This window comes from Neodiprion pinetum, chromosome 2, assembly GCF_021155775.2.
Source record: "Neodiprion pinetum isolate iyNeoPine1 chromosome 2, iyNeoPine1.2, whole genome shotgun sequence".
Taxonomy (NCBI): Eukaryota; Metazoa; Arthropoda; class Insecta; order Hymenoptera; family Diprionidae; genus Neodiprion; species Neodiprion pinetum.
The window spans coordinates 3963275-3990061 of record NC_060233.1 but is presented as its reverse complement, the minus strand read 5'-3'; the positions used below and the strand labels follow the sequence as shown (position 1 = coordinate 3990061).

General features: G+C 36.8%; 5 protein-coding genes across 9 annotated transcripts in view; 3 read left to right on the top strand and 2 right to left on the bottom strand.

Annotated features, from left to right (window-relative positions):
* Nucleotides 1–39: 39 nt before the first annotated feature.
* Nucleotides 40–4812, top strand: LOC124212372 (leucine-rich repeat protein soc-2 homolog). The gene is made up of 4 exons (XM_046612301.2): nucleotides 40–622; nucleotides 2181–3268; nucleotides 3358–3551; nucleotides 3653–4812. Exons 1-4 carry the CDS (start codon nucleotides 514–516, stop codon nucleotides 3933–3935), a joined length of 1674 nt encoding a protein of 557 aa, XP_046468257.1. The 5' UTR covers nucleotides 40–513; the 3' UTR covers nucleotides 3936–4812.
* An 827-nt stretch (nucleotides 4813–5639) lies between these two features.
* Nucleotides 5640–7654, bottom strand: Bem46 (abhydrolase domain containing 13-like protein Bem46). The gene is made up of 5 exons (XM_046612309.2): nucleotides 7193–7654; nucleotides 6825–7056; nucleotides 6534–6727; nucleotides 6208–6368; nucleotides 5640–6119 (listed from the first exon to the last, which is right to left on the bottom strand). The coding sequence occupies exons 1-5, from the start codon at nucleotides 7356–7358 to the stop codon at nucleotides 5847–5849; spliced, it is 1026 nt and encodes a 341-aa protein (XP_046468265.1). The 5' UTR covers nucleotides 7359–7654; the 3' UTR covers nucleotides 5640–5846.
* A 1708-nt stretch (nucleotides 7655–9362) lies between these two features.
* Nucleotides 9363–11389, top strand: Pgls (6-phosphogluconolactonase). The gene is made up of 4 exons (XM_046612314.2): nucleotides 9363–9705; nucleotides 10106–10306; nucleotides 10425–10708; nucleotides 10790–11389. Exons 1-4 carry the CDS (start codon nucleotides 9585–9587, stop codon nucleotides 10898–10900), a joined length of 717 nt encoding a protein of 238 aa, XP_046468270.1. The 5' UTR covers nucleotides 9363–9584; the 3' UTR covers nucleotides 10901–11389.
* A 429-nt stretch (nucleotides 11390–11818) lies between these two features.
* Nucleotides 11819–26787, bottom strand: part of SCaMC (Short Calcium-binding Mitochondrial Carrier) — a 24849-nt gene continuing 9880 nt past the window's right edge. For 2 of the 4 annotated variants that reach the window (XM_046612304.2, XM_046612308.2), the window contains 5 exons: nucleotides 15333–15491; nucleotides 14553–14810; nucleotides 14302–14469; nucleotides 13918–14172; nucleotides 11819–13820 (listed from right to left, as the gene is read on the bottom strand). In XM_046612304.2, the coding sequence (XP_046468260.1) occupies nucleotides 13746–13820; nucleotides 13918–14172; nucleotides 14302–14469; nucleotides 14553–14810; nucleotides 15333–15491 (915 nt within the window). In that variant the 3' untranslated portion in view covers nucleotides 11819–13745. Of the gene's footprint in view, nucleotides 13821–13917; nucleotides 14173–14301; nucleotides 14470–14552; nucleotides 14811–15332; nucleotides 15492–22958; nucleotides 23153–23195; nucleotides 23432–26787 lie in introns of those variants that run through there. The other 2 variants (XM_046612306.2, XM_046612305.2) reach the window with 2 other exon arrangements.
* The window catches only part of LOC124212379 (uncharacterized), an 18731-nt gene continuing 15568 nt past the window's right edge, over nucleotides 23625–26787 (top strand). For both annotated transcript variants that reach the window (XR_011176406.1, XM_069133562.1), the window contains exons 1-3: nucleotides 23625–24118; nucleotides 25294–25330; nucleotides 25405–25566. Coding sequence is in view for 1 of the 2 variants with exons in the window: in XM_069133562.1 (XP_068989663.1) it covers nucleotides 24029–24118; nucleotides 25294–25330; nucleotides 25405–25566 (289 nt within the window). In the remaining variant the exon portion in view is untranslated. The remainder of the gene's footprint in view (nucleotides 24119–25293; nucleotides 25331–25404; nucleotides 25567–26787) is intronic.

Sequence of the window (26787 nt, the reverse complement as noted above, 5' to 3'; positions counted from 1 at the left end):
CGCAAAACACTGAGGCATGTTCGTAGTCATTCGCAAATGTCCAAATCTAGTTTATCGTTTATTTTCCGTATGCGAAAACCCGCAAAATGAGTGACTCATTCCGGTAATGTACGCTGAAACATCGTGTTGTCTTTTCCATTGAACCTTCGAGTAATGACGAATGAAATTTTAGCAAAAGGGTCAAAACATGTATAATCGGGAAGACAACAGCGGTAACGGTACACCTAAATTCACGATCATCACAATTGCATGACGCAAACAACTGATAAGCTATCTGGAGGTACGACACTGGGATTCGTATTATCTATCGGCTTTGAAAGTCAGTCTCAGTCTGCACAGTCGAGAGTTAAGTTTACCATTCGTTGGGGCTGACAAATTAAATTTTTCCTGCTTCTCAAAAGCTTGTGCGTAGTGTGCGTTGTAAGTTAAACGTACAAAGTTATACCGCCACCAAGTGCGGTAAATCCGATATCGGTAACTTGACTCAACTATACCTACTTTCACCGTAACATCATGAAAGGGCATCGCTACTGGAATTTCGTTGGATTGTTGCTTGTTATATGCAACTTGCACGGATGGGCGGAATGCAGTATGTGCGAAACGTGCATTTGCTCTAGCACAGGTATTGCGTACAAGTATTTGGTCATTTTTAATTATGTGTATATTAGACTGGGCCAAAAAATTGACTATTTTTTTTTTCGAAAAACATATTGAGAATATCATGCAGTATGGCAAAAAAAAAATTTCACGAAATTTTAAGCCCTTAATATTAACTTTAAGAGGTCTATCATCGCTATTTTTGATTGTTAGTAATAATTTGATGTTTTACGTCAGAACTGTCGAAATATTGAAGTGAAAAAATTTATGTTCACTTATCCCTTTATAAAATTAAATTCCCTACAAAAAAGGTCTGATTATATATTTTTGTCAGACAAGCCGTTTCCGAGTAATTAAGCTTAATAAATTGATATAATTTCTCGATTAATTCTCGATTGATTCTCGATTAATTCTCGAGAAATTATATCAATTTATTAAGCTTGATTACTCGGAAACGGCTTGTCTGACAAAAATCTATAATCAGACCTTTTTTGTAGGGAATTTAGTTTTATAAAGGGATGAATGAACACAAATTTTTTCACTTCAATATTTCGACAGTTCTGACGTAAAACATCAAATTATTACAAAAATCTAAAATAGCGATGATAGACCTCTTAAAGTTAATACTAAGGGCTTAAAATTTCGGGAAATTTTTTTTTGCCATACTGAATGATATTCTCAATATATTTTTCGAAAAAAAAAATAGTCAATTTTTTTGGCCCAGTCTAGTGTATATACATTATTTTTTTTTTTACATCCTATCTGTCGGGTACGCAGGATTCGGTTTCAAAAATTCATCGTCACGGGTGTGACAAAAACACGATAGTCTTGGAAAAAATAACGCATAACTCCAATTCTTATCGTGACGAAATTCTCACGAGGCATCATCAGCCAATCCCACTGATATGCACTCGGCACTCGATTTTTTTCAAGTATGCTCTATCACTCGCGCCTCGCATATAATTTTTTTATCTTAACTGGATGTTTACACACGGATTTACAAGTTGGCAATGGTGTCAATTTTTTTTTTTTTCTTTTTTTTATCCTGAACATAACGATCGCACAGTTTGAGGAAAATCTAAGTATGTATATAATAGAGACGAACCTCGATTTACTTTACTTGGAAATTTGTCTTTAACGAATTTTGAAAGAAACGTAATATTTTTATTTATGTTTAATGATCGTTTCTCTTTGTTCTTTAACTTCCAAATCATAAAATTGCATTTACTTAATTGGCAATTTACTACTTCGAGTTATAAAATGTAAAGAATCTGACGAGGAATTAACTCGATATAATAAATTCTTGGAATTTTTGCGAGATTTCTTGCAAAAATCTTTCATTGTAAACTAATTTCAACAAGAATCAGAAATGTTAGAAAAGAAATGAAAATTGTAAATTAGTACAACAGAATCCAAGACACATCGCCTCAATAAATTAGAAAATATAAGAAAGAGAAAAATTTCAATCTTGTGAACAGTGAAAAGTCTCATAAAGAATGAAAAATTACCAATCAGGTTCCATGAAATGTCAATTAGAATATTCAAAGCGTATCGGTAAAAAATGATTTCCAATTGTATTTTAGATTCTGCTTGGATCGTAAATTGCCAAGGTAAACGACTGGAGGATAATAACCATCATCGCTTCGACTTATTAATGTTCGACGAACAGCCTCATCTCAGTGTTTTGAACCTGGCTGAAAATGGAATGAACTTTCTGCCAACGGACATGTTTACAAATTTGGTGAATTTAAAAACTCTAAACCTGTCAGGAAATCATCTCCAAGAAATACCAGAGAATGCTTTTGACCAGCTTTGGTCTCTCGTCGATCTAGACTTGTCGCGCAATAACCTGACTGCTCTACCGGAGAGAATGATCACCAAAATAACAAATTTGCAACGACTGAATTTGAGCCAGAATCAATTAAGCGTTCTAGATCCAGACCTGAAATTACTGACCAATCTAACATGGCTGGACGTCTCTCATAACAATATACAGAGCTTGGAAAATGGCTCTCTTCAATCTTTAACGCAGTTGGAACATCTGGATCTATCGTTCAATCGGATCGATTCGCTTGGAGAGAACAATGTGATACACTTGACGCAGCTTGCAACTTTGATTCTGAACAACAATCGTTTGGTCTATCTTTCTCCTCACGAGCTTCCAGTTTCCATAACTAATCTGAACGCCGGCTACAACATGATTACAAATGTACCTGAAACATTGAATAATCTGCAAAAACTCGATATGGAATACAATGAAATAGTTGAGCTTAATGATAATCTGTCCTTGCTGAATCGAGCAAAGAGCCTTAATTTCAGCGGCAACAAGCTAACTGACTTTCCAAATGTCAAATTTGAGAAGCTGGAGACGCTAGACTTGTCATTCAACAAATTATCCGTGGTTCCAGAAACACTAACGAGTGAAAATATACCAGAGCTAAGCACTCTAGTGATCAGTGGAAATCCTATAAGAGAATTGAAATTCAACGCTAAACTGAACCTCGAATGGTTGATCGCCCAATCGTTAGAGCTGGTCGAAAGCATCGAGGAAGATGCTTTTTCAAATCTTGATAACGAAAGATCGGAGGGTTGTTTGAACTTGATAATATCTCAAAACAAACGACTAACAAAAATAGACGCGAATGCTTTCAGAGACGTGAATCTTTGCTCGGTGAGTTAAGTTACAAAAAGAACAGTCAATGACAAACATACGTACTTCATGCATCTAAATGAAATCCTTCGATTGATTTTCAATTACAGTTAGATCTGAGCAGCAACAATCTGAGCAGCATTTCGCCAGGATTGATAAAAATGCAGAACAATACGGGCTTGTTAAAGTACGGTGTCAACTTACAGAGCAATCCGTTTCACTGCGATTGTACCCTGCAATGGATGCTGGTAGATCTGGTCCCAAAGCTCTACGACGCGTACCCCCAGCTTCTGGATGATCTGAAGTAAGAAACAGAGAAATATATCAATTAATTTGGAGCCAAAGATTTGCTCGTCGGTTTCGCAATTTAATTCGCTGCTAAATTTAAAACGAATATTATTTCAGATGTGCTTCGCCGCCGGAAAAGAAATACATGAGAATGCTACATTGGTACAAGTGGAAGGATCAAGTATTTTGCGAAGACTCACAAATCCTTGTGTCTAAGGTTGTCGTTGAAGCAGCCGGAGTTATGAGTCAAAGTAGCGAAACAATTAAAATAGAATCCAGCACGGGAATGTTAGCTGCATTGATTGGTGCCGTTGTCGTTCTATCAATGTTGGTTACAGTTGGTATTGTTTTAGCTCGACGAATAGCGATAAAAAGATCGCGAAAAAATCGAAGATTTTAATCTACCATTTAGAATTTGGATTGTGGATTGACTTCATAAGGTCAATAACAGTAAGGTCAATTATTACAGAGATTGGTAGTACGTAAGCTTAAAGTAATGCCATTGTGTTCACTCAACTGTGATCGACTCTAAGAACCTCGGAAAATGTTACTTTAGCATCGAAAAACGTTGATTTTAATTTATGAGCAAAAGGAGAAAAACTAAACTCCATGCTTATAGCGTAGGATCAAAGATTGTAGCGTACGGATAATATGTCACATATTTTACTCGACGATCGAAGTGCAGATGTAAGGTAAAAAAATGTAGATATAGCAAACGACTGTATAAATTCGAAATGAGATGATATTTTTCAAATTCGACCGTATTATACAATAACGTTAAATACATTCAATCTGTATACACTGTATTTATTACAGTTTAACATTTTTATTTACAACATACTTATATTCGTTTTCAGATCACTTGTGTACAAAATCGAGACACGCATTATAGGTAATTAGAAAAGAAATGGTCAAAGATATTTAACAACTTGTATAGCAATTGCATAATATGTGTATGGTTAATATACTCGAAAAATCTTTCGAGTAAAAACATCGGTATGAATTTATTTATTGTTGTTGGTGAGATAAAATCATTGCATCGTCATATTAACTAATCGATTAATAAGATTCGGATTTGGCAAAGTCCGAAAACAAAGAAGAGGGTCAACCAAATCTGCGTATTATTACTGTTCTAAAATTGAAATTATTTCTAAGTATACATATACTTGCGTGAAAAGGATACGTAATTTGCGTTCATAGCATCATGACAATGTGCCTTACGACATTTTATTTTAACTACAATACTTTTGATATTACATACCTACACAAAATATATTTAGGACGTTAAAAAAATTCGCAAACCTGATCTGTGGACTTGACGACAGTTACGCTGCGCAATTACGTAGTAGTAGTATTATTATTATTATTATTATTATTATTATTATTATTATTATTATTATTATTATTATTATTATCAAAGAATAATTATATTGACTGCTTTTATATTATTAATCACGATTCCATAAGGGCTCAAATTGTGCCCTGCCTATTTAGTAATGCAACAATTTACAGTATTTCGTATATGACTTACAGAATGACTTTACCACTTTTACAAGGTGGAATTGAAAGTAGCGCTAGAGTGAAAAAAAAATTAATTGCAACGACAATGGTAACTAATGCGTTAAGCAGTTTTCAAAATACCTTTACTTTGAAAGTGGCAAAAATAATTTTATCCACACCGCCGCAAGGTGTTGTTTTGTAAGTAATAAGACTGGCGATCGAATAGAAGTGATAATCGTACAATGTAACAATGGAAGACCTATTGAATTTCATTGGATAGGTTATTAAACTTCACTGCTCACGTACAATAAAAAAAATTTTCATATCTCATGATACCTAAGATGTGGCAAAATTTTTTTGATGAAGGTGCTTATAAATTCAATGAGATTTACCACCTTGTACTAACTTTGTAAACTAAAGTGTGTATATATGCGTGTGTCCGTGTGTGTACGTATATGTGTGTATATAACTCTATATATATATTTCTATGTCTCACTCTCTCTCTATATATATATATACAGAGATATTTTAATTTCATTATACTATTTCCAAGCTTTGGCTATTGAAGACTTTTGATCAGCTCATCATCATCTACGTTGGACGATTTGATCCCTTCAAATTATTATTGACTATATTACATATTTGTAGCTATATTAAAATTCATAAGGAAATATATCATCTTTCTCTATTTATGAAAAAAGAAACAAAAATCAAATGAAAATAAACGAGAAAAGATAAAGGAAATCTTGTACTATGAAACGTAAACTACAATAATTTTGGACGCAATATTGAGCCGTGTAAACCATTATCATTACACGTGGTCTATCTGCCAATGGTTCGTTGCTACTCTGGGTGGAGGATTTTCTCTTAGTTGATTAAGAAACGTGGATATACTGGTATAGTACCCAGACTGATTCCACGTTTCATTGTGAGTCCCGCTAGGCACTCTGAGCATCCCTTTGTACGAGCTTCCGCAACGTTCGTATAATTCAGTCATCATTTTGGGCGGTACCAGAGTGTCCGCTAGGCCGGAGATAAATAACGTAGGTACCGTGACAGAGCCAATTTTTTGTAGTGACATATACTAGAGAAGAAATAAGAAATATGTCATTGAAAGGGAGCAGATATTTTGTATCTCCATTGAGCATTACAATTAATATTTTTACACGTACCTTATTTTTATAGATAAATAACGGAAGGTACTGAAGGATCTTAGAGCCAATGAGCAGTGATGCCATGTCCGGTATACTGGTAAAAGTGTTTTCTAAAATGAGGCACCAAATTTTTTTTGCATAATCTGGCCTCATCGCCAAATCAATAGCCACGCCACCGCCTAGCGAGTAACGAATACATTAAATAATCACCTATTGCTACACTACATTGTTATCTTGTTTTCTTATTCTTAAACGCAGATCTGAGCCACAATGTAATCTACACATCTGTACTCATAATCGCCACTTTTTTTGCTACAAAAATACAAAACTAAAATAAAAATTACCCAAAGATCTTCCAAAAACTATAATTTCATCGTTATTGATGTCAGTTCGAGTGGACAAATAATCTAGTCCAGCTCTGGCGTCCATGTAAAGGCCTTCTTCGGATGGAGAGCCTTGAGATAATCCGTATCCTCTATACTCTAACATAAGTATATTACATCCCAATTTACGGTATAACCTTGCGACATTCTGAAGTCTAAATGAAAACACAGAAAGCGCAAGTAGCAAGTAAAAATCAAAGTACATACAGTACGCTGAAAAAAATTATACAACTTGTATCGCGTTAGACAGACCTGTGTCCCATGTTGCCGGCGTTTCCGTGAAAAAATAAAAGCGTAGGCACCTTCTTGGCCTTTTCTTCTGTCTGCGATATAAAAAACATGTGCAACATTGTCCCATCTCCCGATCTGGTATACACACTTTGGTAAGGCAAGCTAAACATGGACGGAGCAGGAACGTAGACTCGTGAATGTGGAGGTAATTCGGGATGATAGAGAAGCTTGTCCTCCGTGTGATACAAGATACCTGAATGAAAATACGCACGTTTTACTCGCTGGTTACGATTCAAAATATAAGATCGTTCAAGTAATTACAATAACAAGCAGATGTTGAAAATTGGCATTCAAACTTATTTGTTTAGGAAATGATCTTGGCAACAAACCTGTGATAGCAAAGCACAGAAGAAAAAATGCAAAGATTCCACCGTAAAGCCAATAGAGGAGGAAACAGGCCAGTACATAAGCCCCAGAAAATGCCCAACACTTCTTAGCTATACCGCCAAGTAGTCTGATGGGTCGACTACGAGCTAATCTGATGCGAAGGGACATTTTTCTGTCTTGAAATTCTTTGGCTTTCAATCGAATATTATGTGGGCAGTTTTACAGCTGATTAAGCTCGAGAACGTCGGTTACCTGTATAACCTATCGCGCTTTATGAGAGTCCTCATTTGCAGCTCAAATCTTATCATAACAAATATTATATTACCGGATCTATACGGTTTTAGCTAATTCGCTAACAGCGACTGTTAAATAAACATTTACAAAAGGTCCTTTAGTTTGCATTTCTAACACTGATTTCTAATTAACAATATAACCGTAAACAATATCTAGGCGTGCATTGTGCGTTCACTGCGTTCGCATGAACACCAAGAAATGTAGGTGGCCAACACGGTTGTTATTTTCTGCGAGTCCTCTTTTCGGCCACAAGATGTCACTTATTTTCTTACATCACAGTAACCGGGAAATACAAATATTTTAAATGGAAATCTCAAGGTTAATATTTAATGTACGCTAATGACATAAAGTACATATCAAAATCAAAATTGGATGATACTTACCTGATGGTCCCGCTTCTGAATAAAAGTCGCAGACTGTTTCACTACGTATAAATTCTACACATGCGAACGAATTATCACAAACGGCGGAAATGCCCCTGTCTTCGAATGCCTCGATTCTTGTCTGATTCTGCCTCTTTTTAGCTGTGTTTTCAGTACTAGTGCTGACTAATTGTTAATAACGGAATACTATGTGTAACTTCAGGACAGTGAAGTATCGAATAGGCAACTGTCATCAAAATCCAAACAATGGTCCGATCGCTGACAATGAAATAATTATTTGTTTCTGCGGAAAATACTGGATAATTTCACATTTCTTGCGGAATCACTAAATGAATTAAATATTTGAGGATATTGATGAAATATGATACTGATTCATCGAAACGAACGATAGTCTTATGTTCCGACGCGATTGTCTCATGCCACGAAAGTAAAGGAAACCGCTTTATTTAAAATACGACGCGTTTCCTTATAGAGTTCAATGGAATTTCGCTCGCAATTTCGTGGGGATAGTTCAGATCTCTGTACAATATATTCATATACCCGTGGGACAAACAAATTCCAGATAAAACTTTCCATCTTCCCTTACTACCCAGACATCAGTGCCCATGGTCTTCGTTTTTTAACCGGCTTTTACATCAAATTCGTGAATATTTACACTCACAGTTATTTTCCTGGCGATGGAGAATTACTTAGACCAGCAACATACTCGGCATATGATGACACTGTAGATGTGTAGTTGTGCATGGTTTTTATATAAGATTAACCGTCATGGGGTTGTGAAACGTACACACCACTTCCAAAAAATAGCCAAGTTCCAATTGGTGCTCACATGACACCGATCGTGTATTGTTTTTCCGTTATAAATTACGTATAAAAAAGTAAATAATTTCTATCGAGACAATATTGCTTTTTTAAATATATCTCAAGTAAGCCCTTGAACGTGGACTTGGTTCATACGAGATAGATCAGAAGCGGGGGGGATTTATTATTACAGGATATATGGTCCGAATAGTGCCTAAGAAAGGTTTGAATATTAACCTAGTACCATATGCTAGCATATAGTTGACAAGAACGTGCTCTGTAGTGCCAACACGGTTGGCCGACAGGCTGACATGGGTGTTATATCCTGTTGTATTTTATGTATTAAAACGAGATAGTGGCAATTATACAAATAAAAAAACACTTGTCCTCGTTTACCAACAAGCACAGAAAATTCATCGGTATGTTGTGTATGAATGAAGTAAACACAACTCTTAAATTATTATACGTATAGTCTACTTAGCCCCCTGAAAGAAATTAAATATTTACCTCGAAGAAGCATTTCGACGATTTTAGACAAGTCGATGTTAATTAACATCTGTACAAATGCATGTACATTGCACAAAAATTGAATATTTTATTCGCTATTTCATTACACCACGGATTTACCAAGCACCGGTGCGCCACTAACGAGAATACCGGGCAGTTTTCTTTCTAACTTTGTTGTTTTGTTGCACGTTATAATCTATGTTGTATAACAACTGACGTGTTCCCCACCCTACTCAGACCTGTATGTAAGCCGTGCAACTGACTGACCATATGGATTATGGACGAACGTGTGCACGTCATTGAAATTTTTTGCTAGAGGTCGTTCGCCGAAATCCGCCGATGATATTCAAGCATTGAGGTTATACTTTCAGCTGGTTACACCAACTGACAAGCTCGTGGAAGAAGAAAAATGGCTAAAGTACTCGTCGAAAAAGACGTTCCCAGTGCTATTAAACGACTGGTTAACATCATTCAAGATAGTGCCAACGATGCGATATCGAGTGACGATGTCTTCAAAATCGGTCTATCAGGTCTCTCATCTCTGAATTTTTTTATTTACTTTTTTTCTTCATATTAGTCTAATACCAGCGTACCATTCCTCTTACCCAACATTCCATTTTATATGTAATGATGTCTTGACGCTGTTCACTTTTACAATGTGAATTTCACTTTTCGAACGTTAATCAATTTTTCGCACCCATACCGGCTGGTGACTAACACGTGACTAATAACGATGTAAAAAATTCGTTCAAATCTGAATTCTTATTTTCAGCTGTTTTCTTATTAGCAAAAGTGTCTGATAAAATTCAAGTTTTGACCCAGGCCTTTGGTTAGAAATTAATTGTAGCCGATTTTTACTTTTTCAGGAGTTGAAAAATTTAATCAAGATTCGTAACGAATAAGTAACTTTTGTTTTTAAATCTTTCACAGGTGGTTCACTCATCAATTATTTAGCAGAAGGTTTGCCCACCATAACAACAGACTGGACTAAATGGCGGTTTTTTTTCTGTGACGAGAGAGTAGTACCTTTCAATAATGAGGAATCGACGTATGGGGTCTACAAGATGCACTTGATGGGAAAAATTCCCATAACAGAAGAGCAATTCATCAAAATTAATCCCGATCTCTCAGGTATGGAAAACATGGAATACTCTGGATGTCAATCGAATCAGATAAACAAAGCGACCCTGTCAATGAAGATATGGGATTTTGCAGAATAATAATTACAATAAATTTTTAACTTCAACAGCCGAAGCAGCAGCCAAAGATTACATCAAACAAATGTCCGTTTACTTTCCACCGGACAGTATACCAAAGTTCGATGTACTACTCCTGGGACTGGGACCCGACGGTCACACTTGTTCCCTCTTTCCCAATCACCGATTGCTCGAAGAAACTAGCGTCTGGGTAAGCTCGCTGAATGACTCACCGAAGATACCACCATCTCGAATAACGCTAACATTCCCAGTTATAAATAGTGCAAAAGTATGCATTTTTACCATTACCGGAGAGGCTAAAGCAGACATCATAAAGGTAGGATTGCCAATTACCTCAAGTGCGAGTTTTTTTCATTCTACCGTACCCAGAAGTGATAATATGCATTTAATTTCACAGCGTATTTTAAAAGACAAAGAAAACTTGCCAGCTGCCAGAGTACAACTGAGCAACGGAGAGTTGTATTGGATTCTCGACGAAGCGGCAGCGAAACATGTTAAACCAACTTAAAGAATATGCTATTTGGCACAAACTGTAACACGGGTCTGTGTAAAAAAATTTACAACATTCCACGACTTTTTGTATCTTTAAAGTGAGCTTATCATTGCGATACTTATGGTAAATACTATTGTTTTATACAATACATGAGTAGATACGATATATATGTATACACATTGTATTTGAATATCAACTTTATTATTCCATGCAATCTGTTAATTGGGTATAGGGAAGTAACACATATTTTCAAGTTTGATCAAAGATTGAAGTGCTTCGATCAAAGTATCAAAACTTAAAATTTGTGCCTAACTTTCAGTGATCATTTTTTTAATATAATATACGGTATTAAATTTCAAAACTGCCCTACAGCCTTGTGGACTCACTTTTTCTTAAAATCTTACAAACATACTGAATTATGTAAATCTTGTAATGTGAGTGAATCATTTTTTGCTGTTGTGATATTGAAATCACAATTTATTAAAAAAATAAGAATGATTATTATTTTTTTGTCTTGCTTCCGATCATATTTCCACAATACCGCAGGATTATCAAGCTATGTCGAAGGAAAAGTGTTCCAAAGACGTAGAAATTAGAAGTACAGAAATGAAAAGACTGTGAACTTTGATTCTATTATGTAACGACTGTAGAGGTGGCTGTGATTGATTGGTTGATGGAACGTTTTTTTTTTTTATTTTACAAGCAAGTAATGTAATTTTCATATGTATTATGTATAAGAAAAAAATAAAGCGTATGGTAATAAAAAAATTGATACACGAGTCGGCATTACAGAATTCTATACATATACGCGGTGTTGTTTTTCAGATTATGCGTACAGATTCAAACCTGAAACTTGATTTTTTCGGTCCGAACACTGTTTTATGATAAGTGAAGGAATAAAATGTTGAGATTACAATAATATCACAAGACACATAATCAGTAATTTTGTTTTTATTTTTTCACTCTTTTACTTCAATTCTATAATGTAACGGGAAATCCGAAGCATGCTAGCGTCGAAGACGGAAAGTAAACGAAAGAAAAAAAAAATTACAGCTTAATACTTATTGTTAGTGTAGGTAATACTGCGTCACAGTTGACCATTGAAATACAGAATACAACTGAAATTATTGTGGTAAGTAATTGATTAAACACTGCACTTAGTTGATGAATCACGAAAGACATTATTGTGTGATTTCAATGCAAGGAATAGTAACAGTGGCGATAGCAGTATTAACAATGTTAGAAGGCAATAGTAATGGTGTAAGAGTAGTAATAGTAGTACTAGTTGTAGTAGTAGTAGTTATAGAATTAATAGTTTATAGCAGTAATCATAATAATAGAGCGAAAAAATGTATAACAACAATAATTTGAATGAAGAATTAGTTATTCAGCAAAGTACAATTCTCCTGCTTGTCAGAGGAAATCACATTTATAATATTTAAGATATAAGAGATATCATAAAGTATTTATTATAACTACAAGTGAAAACTGGTGCCTGCAGCCTCCAAGGAACTGAGTCTATTATAAACAATAATAATCAAAAACATAAAAACCAATAAATTACATTTGCTCATCGTAGAAAAAGACGTCACGCAGATTGTATGTAATATATACTCTACACGGTACACCTACATGCTTCGTGCGAAGCTGCTAATAATAATAATAATAATAATAATAATAATATACATACATACATATAAATAGAAAGAAAAATTACTGGAAGTATTCAATCGATTCACAACGTTCCTTGCTTAAAGTCGTGTATCATCAGTCCCATATACAGCTAAAATATCTGTACATATATTCCGCACTAAAAGCATCTATACTTTCACAGTTCATACTGCCAGAAAATCGTATATATAAAATACCTAATCAACTGTTGGTACTTGCCCAACAATAATAGGTGGCCAAATCGGCCTGCAGTATGTAATACGAAAATCTGTCCCATATATATATATATATATATATATATAATCACACACACATATATATATATATATATATTATCACATCATACAAACATTCCACTACAATCGTAACGATAGCAATATACAGAAGAACTTTGTTAACGCAACATTGGTTATTATAACCAGGGTATGAATGGTATCGAGTAATATTGATATTTATACATTTATGTGGAATTCGAAAAATCCCTAATCAGTCGATCTCTTTTGCAGGCACGCAGTGGGATGTCATTTTGTAAATAATCATTAGGCTACTAATTCGTTATTTCTAGTGGCTGTACGATAGCGTTAGGTCACCAAAATTTTGTTGAATCGGAAGGAGCAAAAAAATCTGAGTATATCACAACATCAAGTGTCCATATACATATAATTAAAATCCTGAACTGATTTTTTTTTTCGAATGGTTTTTAAGTAGCATATTCCCCCTATTCTTTTGCTGGTTTAATTAACGCCCGTATCTCCATTTAACCGAATCATTGAATTTTTGATCCAACAATCAATTTACCGATTAATCCACTTTTTGTTATCCTCAATTTTTAAGATAACTCCACTCTACACTGGAAGAGCACCATCCGCCTGGACTGTCTTGATAACGTTGGAATATCTTTCCTCTCCCTCTGGCAACTCTTGTAGCATCGATATCAATTGTTTTGATTGTATTTTATTATATTTAAATTTCTTTGTTTCTTCCAAACTTTTAAATAGCAAATAATTTATAACATTTATGACGAGTTCAGTAAGAAATAAGCTGCTTTAGTCAAAGGAAGGAAAGGCGAAGTAGCGTGCAGGCCTGCCTGCGCAGCTTGCTTCATGCTAACTTGCAGATTTAGCATAACTTTTATCATATAATTACAGAATAATTTAATAGAATTAATGTCCCCTAATAAATATATTCATCACGTCATGTTAACACCCAGAGCTTGTCTGAAGTGTTCGTATACAACATAGCTAATGGATACTGCAGGAGCAACCTGTAAATAAAGAAAAAAATTATCCGTATAGTCGATATTCGAGAAAAGAAAAATGTCATCGTTAAAATTGAATTGACTCAAATTTTGGTCAACGTACCTTTAAAAAGTTAGGCGTCAAGCCTCGATAAAGCCCACGAAAACCTTCTCGGTGAAGTATATCTTGAAATACAGCAACCATCGTATTCGGAGTTCTGTATGGTGTTACTTGAGCTTGTAACCTAGTTCTGACTAGAGCTAGAGGATACGAACAGACTTGACCAGCCGTACTTGAAGCCGTTCCGCAAAGCAGCAGAAGCCAGAATGCCGGATGTTCGTCTTTCTGATGCGTACGTAAGTAACTGTTCTTCAGAGTCTGTAAAATTATATGTTTGTTTTTCCATACTATATCAAGACAAGCTTTATATATCTAATACGCGCAACGTTGTGAAATTAAGAAGAAGGAAATAGTTCATTACGTAACAAAGATTATCTATCTTCTTACCTCGTAAACAGCCAGATCAATTCCGGCATACGGCAGTATTCCAATGAGATTGGGAACGTATCCTCGATAGAAACATTTGAGACCACCGGAACTATAAATTTTCTGCATCGCGTCTATGACGCTGGTGAATTCCCCTGTTTTTCGAAGAGCCAACCGCGTTTTTAGTACCTTCAATTATTTTTTCTTAGTTAATATTAATTGTCTTTTACTGGTTGGAAGCTGAGGAAAAATAGTTCAATATTTCGATGTACCTCGAGTGGATATATGGCTGATTGACTGACCCCACCGGCAATGGATCCAGCCATGAATCTTTCGTAAATGCTAAGTTCTCGAAAATCGTCTCCCTTTATCATTCTCTTAATTTGTTCATAGGCCATGAACTTAAGTGCAGTTTCAGGACCGATCTTAAGTACATTTATACCATTCCCTCTCCAGAGACTTAGCGCACCACCTTCTCTCAGCATGTGTTTGAAACAGGATGATATGTTACACTGTCTCGTTCCATGTACCTGTAAAGAAACATCTATGCCACTCATTGCCTGTTATATTTGAATAATAATACTGACTATAAAAAAAAAACAGCGATCAATGTATTATATTCATTCAATAATTGAGACAGAGGTTTTGAAAAGAAGAAGATTTCGCTACACGATTTTGTAATTTATCATTGCTCGCATTTGAATATAATCTGTATTTCCAATCCATTATAGCTTTGCGCTTGAAGGAGGAATTAATTAAAGTCACTACCAAATACTGTCCAAAAATCAAGATTGAATGAAATTGGGTAATTGATTTTAAATCTGGTCTACTGATCCTCAGATTTAGAACTGATTAATTCGACTTTGTAAGAGATTGCACAGCTCCGAATGTTTATCAACAAACGGTAGTGTAAAACAGATATTTATTATAAACCAGTATCAAAAGTTTGCAACGAAATAATTACCATGTTTTCAGCTTCAGCCATAACAAAATATCAGCAATTAAGAGCAAAGAATATAAGAATGAACGATCGTCGATCACCGTTTAATTACCTGTAGGTATACTTTAATACGGTCGAGAGGTGCCGTACAGGTTCGCGAAACAGCGCCAGCGATTCCACCAGCCAATAGATGCCTCCACCACATACCCGAGACCATTTCGCTTTTGGTAAAGTCATCGGGTACGCCCATATCCTCACCGATGTCGAGGTACTGTAACGATAACCACAAAAGAAAAATTATTATTAATTCAATTTCATATGAATTATCGACAATACACCAGGATATTTACATATACTAACATAGGGCGTGACCATACTTTACTATCTGCGATATCCATTTGATAACGTAGGCAAAGTAAATGCCAAAATTCCGATACACTCAAATACTCATTCATTATTAATAGTTTATCTACGATGAAACGGCGGCGTTTCACCCAAAGCATGCTGTCAAAATTCAAAGCAGACAGCTTTGTCGAACAATCATTTGTTTCTCTCTTTAAAATCGCTGAGGTCATCATCGGATCGAGCTCTGTGTTCATATGCAAAGTTAATTTCCAGAATGAGATAATTACATCAATTCGAGACAAGAATCAGTGAGTATCGTTAACGCGAGTCTAAAATACTTGGTACAATGTCAAGATAACTGTTCATCTGACTCAATCGTGACTGCATTGGACATATTGAGAGATTTCATGGAACTTGAAACGGAAAAAAAACACACTTTACAATGTAATCCGTTACCAGTAATATAACTGAAATATCGTTAACACAAAATTGGAACTATATCTGTTATTATTTTTTTAAAACTTTTTTCAATGAAAAAACCGCATATTCAAGCGTATATTCTCCTCGTTCTCATCGTCAGAGACATAGATATATTACAATAATCACGAGTGTTCGAACTATGCGAGAAACAGCCGCCCGACATGTGAATCACATTCTGGAAATATACACGCGTGTACAGTTACGCGTGTATTTCGTAAAGACGAAATGCGTCATATTACGCGATAAGCATCGTTCCCAAGCTCACACAGACTCCGGGTTGTCCCAGAATATTGTCTCACAATCAGGCTTCCTTTTTCACGTAAATACTTAGCAGAGACATTGATATTGAGAGAGAGAATAAAGTCTCGCCGTTTTTTTTCCACTTCCAAGCGGATTAAACCATAGTACATATAACAGAAACCGTTAAATAAATCGAATGAAAATCAAACTTCAACCGTTTGATATATATAATACAAACGGTGACGCGGTTAAAGCGACGAGGCAACATTTTCCGCTTCCGCTATCTGTCCTATAAGTATACATCTATCTGTCCGTCTCTGTCGTCGTCCCGAGTTTGAGCTAGACGAAACTAGATTTGAAGCCAACGCGTCCCTGAAGCGGATTACTCAACATTCTGAACCACGTGGCAGCCGAGCTGTCGCGAAGCTATTTCGCGAATTAGCACACCCTGTGCCTCTTTTCTAATCCTCGCATACTTACAGCCAGATATGTATAAGAATTCTCTTTTTCAAACTTTCGACAAATTCGTGGGATCGTACAACGCCGTAGTAGAGCTCGTATCGTATCGTATTGTATTAAATATAAGAGAATGAGAAAGGAGATAAGATCGAGGAACAGAGAAAGATATATTCATCTCGGGGATGAGGTGAGAGGGAATTTTCAATATGGGAATTAGAGATATCGCGAGAGTCGTTGCACGCATTGAGTACAGAGTGCACGACTTGATAAGAGAGCAACAGCTCGTTGCTCCCCCCCCCCCCCCTCACTCTCTCTCACTCACTCTCTCCTCAACGATCTCAATCGCAGCCTCGTGACTTTGATAGAGCTGAAATTTTTATATATTATACCATGTCCGCATTTTGCTATTTTTTCATTATACCCACTGACGATATGAATCACAGCTGATCAAATTTCTGTACATGTATCGTATGCATCTGACCTGCATTCCTGGATCGTTAAATCAGTGTTCGTATAATGGAATCGTTTGTTAAATTGTTATTGAAAAAAAAAGCAAGATAAATTTTGAAATCGAATATTAAAAACCTTTAAAGAAAGAATCGCGTGACTGCGATAATTTGCGGATGGTTAAACCGCTGAATTTAACATTCCTTTTAAAATCCGTTGAAGGTTCGGCATAATTTTAATGTCAAAATTGTGACAAAAAAAAAATTCAAGGACCGTATTGAATAATGAACGACATAATCGCGAAGGGCATTCCGTTGAATTATCGTTACGGAACACCGCAGAGAACTCTAGGTCGATTTCGAATTGAGAAAGTAGTCTTTACCGGACATATACGAGTACGTTGTTATACTAGATTCCACACGACGACCTCGAGCATAATTTTCGCCTCCTCCTCGATTTCATAAGATTTGAAAGGAAAAAAGTGGAGAAAAAAAAAAAAGACGAAAGAAAAAGAAAAAAACAACTTGTACAGCGATAGCGCGATTTTGACCGCACATATTTGCACTTGAAAAAATCTGAAATATAAAACATGACGAAACGAATTTCTTTTCAACTTGTTCGTAAATAGATCCAGGCAGTGCCCCAGGGTCATGGCAAAATGAGGAGCCGAGCCACGAAGCCAAGAATCAAAATTATTTTTAACGTTGGTGGAAGGGAAGGAATAAATGAAAAAAAGAAAGGAAAGCAGCCGTGTAACCAAAGATGTAACGTATCGTTACGCTCTGGCTAGACTCGAGTATTCCGTACATATTTTAATGTCACGAATGGAATTGGTAAAGAAATCGCGAGATTCGTAGACAGAAAATAAAACCTGTGCAACCTCCTCCTTTGTCCTCTTTAATTTAAATCGCTAGAAAGTCTTTGAGAAATGCCTCATACTCGGTAAAATGTACATATTCGTATAATTATTATTATTTGTTATATTACAATACAAACAGTGAAACGTGTGCGCAGCAAGTAGTAGAAAAGAATTCGTTGATGCGTCATCAACAGCAGACGAACTTTGATAAAATTTCCAGTGTCGTGATTATTGTACGTGTGTACGTATAAGGAGTATAATCTGACCATCGTCAGTCAATTATATCAATTATCTACATTCTACATACATATATGTATACGCGTATCTATCTTATATAACTCAAATAAATTACTGCTGCGTACGTCAAACTATTTTTTATACAACAATCAGACGCAGACGATATTATTTTTCAAAGATTCGCGCGATAAGTACAACTGTCCAATTACGGATTATTTGATTTTTACTCCCATACATTTCTATTTCGTTTGTTATTGCGCGCATGAGGAAATAACATAACTTATAATTCAATTGTACTATTATCAAAACCACAATCGTCTTGTAATCGTACCCAAGATTTTAATGTTAGTATAACTAAGCTTTATATATTTCGATTTGAAATTGCACGGCATTTTAGAACAACGAGAATCAATTATACACACCGATATTTTTCTACATTACTGCGATTCAATCCTGCACCCGATACCAATTGTAACAAGATATATAGGTATATATAATATATAGGTATACCTTATACGTATATAATACGATCACCGCTTATGCAATTGTCAATCGAGAGTTGTGTTTGTTTTTCCTATTTTTTTCTTATCGGGTACTTGAAAACAAAACCGGAAAAAATAAATAAACGCGCGCGCGTGTGTGTGTATGTGTAAAGCGAGATTGAAATACAACCGATTTGCAAACCGATAACAAAGCGGCAAAAGTCAAGAACAAATTTGATGATTTTCAAAACACGTTGTTTTGGTTACCGTAGTAAAAGGCTCGTCTTGTCTGAGAGCTGTCTGTCTTGAGGTGGTTAAAAAAATCTCCCACCGCCTGCACGACGAGACATTTGTATACATAAGTAATAATATCAGCAGGTATTGTAGACTGATACCGGACCGACTCGTCGTCGCGAAACGCGCGTGTAAAATGATAAAGACGATCCGTACAACGATAAGCGTTCGTCGTCATCGTCGACGACACGTGTTCGTATAAAAGTAAATCATTTTTCACGGCTGCTTCATTTTAACCATATCAATTTACATGTGAAATAAGAAGAAAAAGAGGAGTATATAAAGTATGCGCGAGTGCAAATTACCGTCCCCGTTTCAAAAGAGGATGACGTTAGATGTATATTTGTGTATTGTAATAATGCTAATAAGAACCAGTTCAAACTCGGAGTCGTTGACATGGTCAGAGTTATATGTATACATAAGTGATGCAGGTATATGCACGCATTTGTGTATAACTGGTGTTAGAACCGAATGTATGTGTAGGTTTATACAGAGCTTAGAATGAGAAGGTAAGAGGATGTCACGTGCCTTGGATTCACGTGCCGTGTTAAGTTCCGGATTTGTAAAGTTCCGAAAGCGCCTGATTCCGAATTATTTGGTGGCGAAACTCGAAGTGAAGAATCAAACTTTGAAGAAACAACAAAGATTCGAATGGTCGGAATACCGACGGCTCAAAGTTCCGAAAATTCAAGTTGCGATGGAGCAAAGTTAAGAAAAGTAACGTTCCGATAGCGCCAAATCAGAATGACCAGGATTCCGAATGTAAAAATATTGAAATTCCAAAACAAAGGAGGATCAGAGTGGTGAAATTTCAACAAGTCAGAAATTCACGAAACTGAAAATCTTCGTTCATTCGGAATTTCGATGTTTCAGCTTTTAAAATTTTCTCATTTTCGCATTTTCGGAACTTTGACCCGTCGGGTTATGCCCTTTCGCTATTTTTTCGTTTCGAAACTTGAGCGTCGTGTTTCGGACCATTGGAAAGTTTGATGTTTCTACAAAGTTTTATTTATTTACTTCAAGTTTCACAGCCGAAAAATTCGGCATTTGACGCTTACGGAACTTTTTGGAAATTCGGAATTTCGACCCCATCCCACCAGCAGATGTTTACATATTCTTTTTTCCATACGAAGATGAAAAAAGAGCGTACTTCCTTGCAAGTTTTCTAATTAATTATAACACGATGTAAATGACTAAGATACAATCACAGGTATAAAAGAACGTCGACATATTTCCATTTACCTCGAAACAATTTTATCCCCGTGTGCGGTGTCTTTGCACTGCATATTGTGCAAATTGCTTCCAGAGCACCAAGTTAAATAATCCCTATTATACTCTGAATGCCGAGTTTGTTTATTCCATAGTCGTAAAACGCGCGCATGACAAACCTCGAGGCATAACTCGATATCTTTTATAATAACAAACGTTAGATCCAACGAGTCAGAAGTCTGTCTAGACGCCGAAACGAACCGTTTGCGCAGTCGTCGTTCGTCAAGGTCCCTTTAATTGGATCTAATTCGGTACAAACGGCAATAAGTAGTTATCGATCGGTTATTTGCAAGAGAGATTACCTTTGTGTACACACACCGTCTTCTTTAAATATAGATTCGCATTGCCCGTTTAAGATTCATTTGTGTCCCACGTAACCGGATAAATAAATATACTCAAATGTATATGATAGCAAAACGCGACGAATATTTGCCAAAACTTTCGACCACAACGATGATCCTGTACATGCTCAGCAATTTTTTCGTACCTGAACCATCGGTACACCGGAATGAAAGCTCGTATGTATAATATCAAGTTTGTCGAAATGTTGAAAGTCCGTGTAATAACTTTCACCCAACAAATGTACCGGACGTGGATTACACATAAGTTTAACCGTTATACGGGGCATAGTCAGCTTCTGATTTTCCGTCCATTCGGTATAAAAACGAGGCACGGTGGAAGAAACCTCTACAAAGTTCATATTGATGTAATATACAGAAAATCGTACAACTTGACCGTAGATCGTACATTATAGCATTAGTAACGTACACGCGATCATTATACAGATAGAAAGACTCGACTGGCGATAAAAATAATCGCTTTTTAACGCCGAAATCAGAGAATAAAGTACACACGTATTTATAAGAGTTCTAAAATTCTTGCAGTCTTTCTATAGAGATCATATTGAAGTTGGTAACGATTCACGCTGAGGTAAAACCGTTATTTCGCGATTTTCGAATTGTCTGAAGTTCGGTAAACCGTAGTAAAACAAAACATATCCACGTTTCGAAATCTTACGTTCCTTAAAAATGATTGTAAAATTAATAAAACACTGATTTTCCCCCCACAATGTATCGTTACGATAACGTTAATAACTTCAACCTCGTTTCTACAATCGTCGACATTCTCCCAACTGCTGCATAAATATACGTAATGATCACAATTATTCAAATACCGTACAACAGCAATCAGAAGCTAATCAGCCTATGTTTTGTTTTGCGTAAACCGTCAACGATACATTGAAGCGTTATTAATTATTCATTGCTACACCAGAGTCGCTACAAGAAGTGGCACTAAACACGATTGGGAAAAATATGAACAGACGGAAGTAAGTAACGTTATCGTGACGATGAACGTTTCGGAAAAACCAATATTTCGCAATTGCAGCGATGTCTAAAGTAGTCTAAATCATAACAAGGCAGAACGTATTCATATTTCGAAAACTTAACGACTTGAAATTCACTGTAAACTCGAAGAATAGTAATTTTTCGTTACGTTAACGTTACCAACTTCAGTCTCATAAAACATCGAACAGTGACTTGAAGCGTGGAACACCAAAGTTAATCAACCTGCATGCACACGTGTCGGATGTACTTAACTTGACATATAGTTCAATTAATAGGTCACTGTCGATATTGTCGAGGGTATCCATGACGGCGATAACTTTTTTCGCGACACAAGACGAAGATACAAAAAGTAGGAAAAACGCGGACCGAAGACGATTCGTCTTCCCTTCTCAGCGAGACGCGCTACTCGATGCTTCTAATTAGATCGCGAAAGAATAAAGCGGTCTCGAAGGAGCCAAAAGCGTCGCAGCGATCCGTCGGTGGCCTTTAGCCAGCAGTTCTGATGCATCGAGGCGCAGCAGAGATATGACCCAAGGGTCTCCAATGTCGACTACCGATTACGATCATTAGCGTCTAATGGTAATTCGACTTTCAGAAATTCTGTGTGACGAAGCGCTTCGGCCTTTGAACGAGAAAAGAGAACACACGGCGCGAGGCCGAATCGGGAGCCAGTCACTTCCGGTCTCTACTCGTGTGTAACATTGTATGTATACCTCGCTCCACGCTGTTTGCTCTTGAGAGAATTTCTGACAGCGCGTGGCCGAAGTACGTATAACCAAGATTTTATCGTGCACACAACGATAAGCTGATATCACCGATATATGTATAGACATACATATACATCGATAGGAATCCAGAGGAATTTCCAACTTTGGAATCATTATTCCAGATAGACGGTTGTGTTTGTACAACGGTGTTGTATATATAATACCTTAATGTTATCTAAATTTTCGCGAATGTTCGTCCGAGGCTCGGATTGAAAATCCAGAATGAAATTCATGCTGTGTACAACGATCGCTGTTCTAAATTTCTTCAGGTTTTCAAAATTGAACGGAAATCCACGAAACCGATGAAAAAGAACGTAAAATAAAATACAGTAGACGCGAGAGGGACAACTTGAGGATATAATTTTTCCCGGTACAGTTATTCGTCGAGTTATTTCCGGTAATCGACCGAGGCTGCACAACGAGGAAAAAATCATCACTCTCACTTTTCGTTTTGCAGTCTTTCCTTTCATCGAGATGGAGACACACACACATGTGTAGGTGTAACGTACGTACAGTGACACTCTGAATTATTGCGGCAACATTTCTTTCGCAAGCGTGTACCCGATAGGTGTGTACAACCACGATGTTGTAAGAAGCGACGATACTGTGCTGTATAAAAATTAAACCTCCCGCCAAGCCCGACAGTTTCTTCATAATTCCTCGAACGATAAAATTACGTGCTCTGTATATTAAATCGTAAAAATTCCCGATCATTTTTCAATTTTTTTAAATTCTGGCGGGAAGACTTACTTTTTGTATAAGCTCGCGATAAACTATCAGAAATTCACCGCAGACATCGCAACCGGATCCAACGACGTTCTCCTGTTCCAACATGACGATGATAACAGGTGCTCGCGAAGGCACTGATTCTTTACAACGCGACAACGACGACGAAACGAACGTTACGTTCCGAACGTGCACGTGGAGGATGACGAACGCGACCCGAGCCGGCTACAAGGGAGTCGAATACCAGACTGAGGAGGACGCAGACTGGGGATTCGTTACGTTGCGTTCCGTTCCGTTCAAAAGGCAGCGAGCGAACGTTCGAAAGGCTCGAGGAGGGGGAGGAGGGCAGCAGCCAATCGCGTCACTGCACCGCCACTTTAATCCAGCGATAACTCGACGTACCCGGCCTTCTCTGCCTCCGCTGCTTGTTCAGTTCCAGTTCGAAGTGTGAGTTTTAAAATTGCAATTTTTCTAACCGAGGTTTTCTTCTTCCAACCGTCGGTATTATACTTGGTTTAAACCCAGAATTTCCATCACATTTCCCGTTAGCTTCGGTCGCCATTTTGAATTTTGGAGGGAATTCGTTTCCGGTCAAATAACTCGGTCATTTTTAACGTTTTACTAAAAATGGCGGGGGACTAAACTTGTGGGAAATTAATGTCTCTACAACTTTGGGAATGATAGTTTTTTGTCTACGATCGATACTTTGCGATTTAAACTATAAATTCAACACGGCGGACGAAGCTAATGTAGTCTCTGTGAGAAATTCGGGATTTAGACTAACCCCCCACCCCAAAGATTAGGAAAAGAAAATTTTGGTATCTAGAAATTGCAGTTTCTGGTTTATTTTTATTTTTATGCTGTACATTCTGACTGGGCTATATATGCAGGGAAGGGATAACCGTGACGCGTTCCGCGTAGAGCCGCGAGCCGTCTGGAAATTCCCGGTATGTATACCGCATACTTTATACATGATACATGTGTGCAAACGGTATACGCGATACGTGATAAGGAGAAGGGGGGTAAACGAGTGTGAGATCCTTCGGATGTACGATGCGTATCGTGGTTGGATGACTCGACGTTGATCAGTTCTTGGTAATTTGAGTTGAGCACTCGTTGTTATTCCATCCAAGCTTCGATCTCACCGATGGTTTTGGGTCTCGGCGTCAGTTGACGTCACGAATACTAATATAAAAAAAAACTGCAGCGTCACGGAGTATAAAAATATGTAGATAGTCTTTAATTTTCCACTGCAGCATCTACCGATGTACGATTTTCCTGTTGTGATGCCGCAACATCATCGAATAGTCTTCCATTTTTTTTTTTTTCGTATTTCATTTACTTAGACTCTTTAACGAGTTTATAATTCGGATGTTATTATGGATTCGGAAAAACTTGATTACATCACATATGATAACATGTAACCTGTTATTGTGGTTTCCTACTCAACTCAGCGACGATAACCTAAATTGGTTCAGATTTACGGTTGGTTCGGACCGGATAAGTCGGGATAAGTATACCAGCTCTAGCGGGGCTAATGATTCAATTAAGATTGCGAATTGCGGATTAGGGGATGACAACGACAGGTCACGAGGAGAATTTATAATGTACTTGATACACATATTTGTGAAGTATGTAAAATCACATACAGGAGATAGGCGGACAAAACGGGCCCACTAATCGAAGAATAACGTTAGACCCATTTCAACGACGCGTTTGTTGTTATTTTTGGCCTGGAAATACACTTCAAGTGGCATTTTTTTAAATCCCATTTCATTGAATAAAGGGCCCATTTTGCCCGTCTCTCGTCTACATCTGATGCGTAAATCAGGAACGTGTTGTGTTGTTTTTACGAACAGACAGTATTTTCGATCTGTGGTTTCTTTATTTTTTGTGTTACTCAACTTCTTGCTTCAGAGTTTTTTTTTTTTTTCTTACTGTAGTTAGATAAACCGAACGTAAGAATTACGGTACGTAGAGTCCCGAATATGTATGTAACTTTTACTTGGAACAAAATCTAGCCTCCGACCGCAGAGGAAGACCGTTTATACAAAAGAAAACTCTTTTTTTTCTTTGAAAATCAGTTACTATTCGAGTTGAAAAATGCATTGTACTTTCGCAGGACGGTCGAAAAATTCCCGGAAGACAAAATAAGTTAGGTAGGTATTACAAGAGTACACAAGTTCGGCGGCAAGCCTTCTGAACGAGTGTTTTCCATTCCCCTTGATTGCAGGCAACGTAAACCAGGAAATGTACCGAAGAAACTGTAAACGCGTAGATGACGTGACCGCTGAAAGCGTCGACAAAGTCCAGGCCAAAGGTATTATCGCAAGCCGTCGCGGTCAAGTAACAAGTTCACGAACGATATCAAAAGCCGATTTCATACATCCATATGGTAAATATTTACACGTTGTTGGCAAAATATGAAAAGTAGGTTTAAGAATAATAAAAAAAAAAAAAAAAAACCATAAGAAAAAATAAAGTACATAGATGTAAAAACACGCAGGCGTAAGTTAATTGCTCATGTTCAACGATCGATCTCATTACACACCGCACGTGTCGCACTCGGTGCTGAACATTTTTGAAAATACGAGCATTGCGACAAACGGCGGTTTACAAAACAATTATGAAACTTCTTGCGCTATCTGATTTGGAGATTCATCCGCGTCATCGACACCATGTGTGTATGCATCATCGTTGTTTATTTGGCTGGATCGTGATTTGAATATGCCTGCAATTTTTCCGTGCATCGGACTGCCGAACTCGACAAACTGTACGCAACTTCAGGGTCAAGTTAGTTGGGGTACCGAATTTCTTCGAACCATTGGCACTTGTACACACGACTCAATGTTCGCTTCGGGTTACCGACCAGCCGACGCTACGAGTACCCGTTTTCTTGGGACTGAATTCAAGACGGGTACAAGCATGCTCATTGTTTGTGGGTTCCTTGAAACTGAATTTTGGGAGAAATAAGTGAAAGCTGCGTAAAATTGGGGGGGTATTAGAGTTCCAATATTTTTCCATAGTGCTAACCAAATAGAGAAAAGTTAGATGTTGTTTTGATGGTTTTGAAATTTTTTCGATTGCACTCCAAAAGTATGTTGAAATTAGAGAAAAAAAATTCTCTTGAAAGCATACAAATTTTCGAATAATATTAGACGCGCCCGGAAAGCCATTGAATGTTTTGATGTAACATACATTGTAATTTTCGATGTTGTTCAATTATTATTATTGTTATTTTTTTCATAAACTCAAATTTACTGAAAAAATCAATTTCATGCTTGAAAACAATATTCGTATTTCCAACTAAATGTAGGAACAAAATAATTTGAGATTAAGATTAATTAAGTATAAGTAAAGTTTTCCGATTCAATGTATATTATTTTATTCCTATGTTAAGTTGGATGTGTAAACATTTTCCTCAAGCGTCAAATTGATTTATTCAGTCCGTTTTAGTTTATGGAAAAAAAAGTAACTGACTAGCAAAAATACGATGGTTTTAGGAGAAAAACTGACTGCTTGAGGGTAAATTTAGAGGAAACCTTCAGTTTTGGAGCGATTCTTGTGTGATTCTTTTTCTTCAAATTCTGTTTGGCAGTGAATGAACGTCCGTGTC

Bases quoted from the DNA above. Each gene is read 5' to 3' on its own strand.
- LOC124212372 (XM_046612301.2), top strand. From the start codon at position 514: ATGAAAGGGCATCGCTACTGGAATTTCGTTGGATTGTTGCTTGTTATA. The intron at 3,269-3,357 runs GTGAGTTAAGTT...TTTCAATTACAG, and splicing joins GAGACGTGAATCTTTGCTCG to TTAGATCTGAGCAGCAACAA. The intron at 3,552-3,652 runs GTAAGAAACAGA...ATATTATTTCAG, and splicing joins CAGCTTCTGGATGATCTGAA to ATGTGCTTCGCCGCCGGAAA.
- Bem46 (XM_046612309.2), bottom strand. From the start codon at position 7,358: ATGTCCCTTCGCATCAGATTAGCTCGTAGTCGACCCATCAGACTACTT. The intron at 7,057-7,192 runs GTTTGTTGCCAA...ATTTTCATTCAG, and splicing joins TCTGTGCTTTGCTATCACAG to GTATCTTGTATCACACGGAG. The intron at 6,369-6,533 runs GTAATTTTTATT...GTTACTCGCTAG, and splicing joins AGTTTTTGGAAGATCTTTGG to GCGGTGGCGTGGCTATTGAT.
- Pgls (XM_046612314.2), top strand. From the start codon at position 9,585: ATGGCTAAAGTACTCGTCGAAAAAGACGTTCCCAGTGCTATTAAACGA. The intron at 9,706-10,105 runs GTCTCTCATCTC...AATCTTTCACAG, and splicing joins CTTCAAAATCGGTCTATCAG to GTGGTTCACTCATCAATTAT. The intron at 10,307-10,424 runs GTATGGAAAACA...TAACTTCAACAG, and splicing joins AATTAATCCCGATCTCTCAG to CCGAAGCAGCAGCCAAAGAT.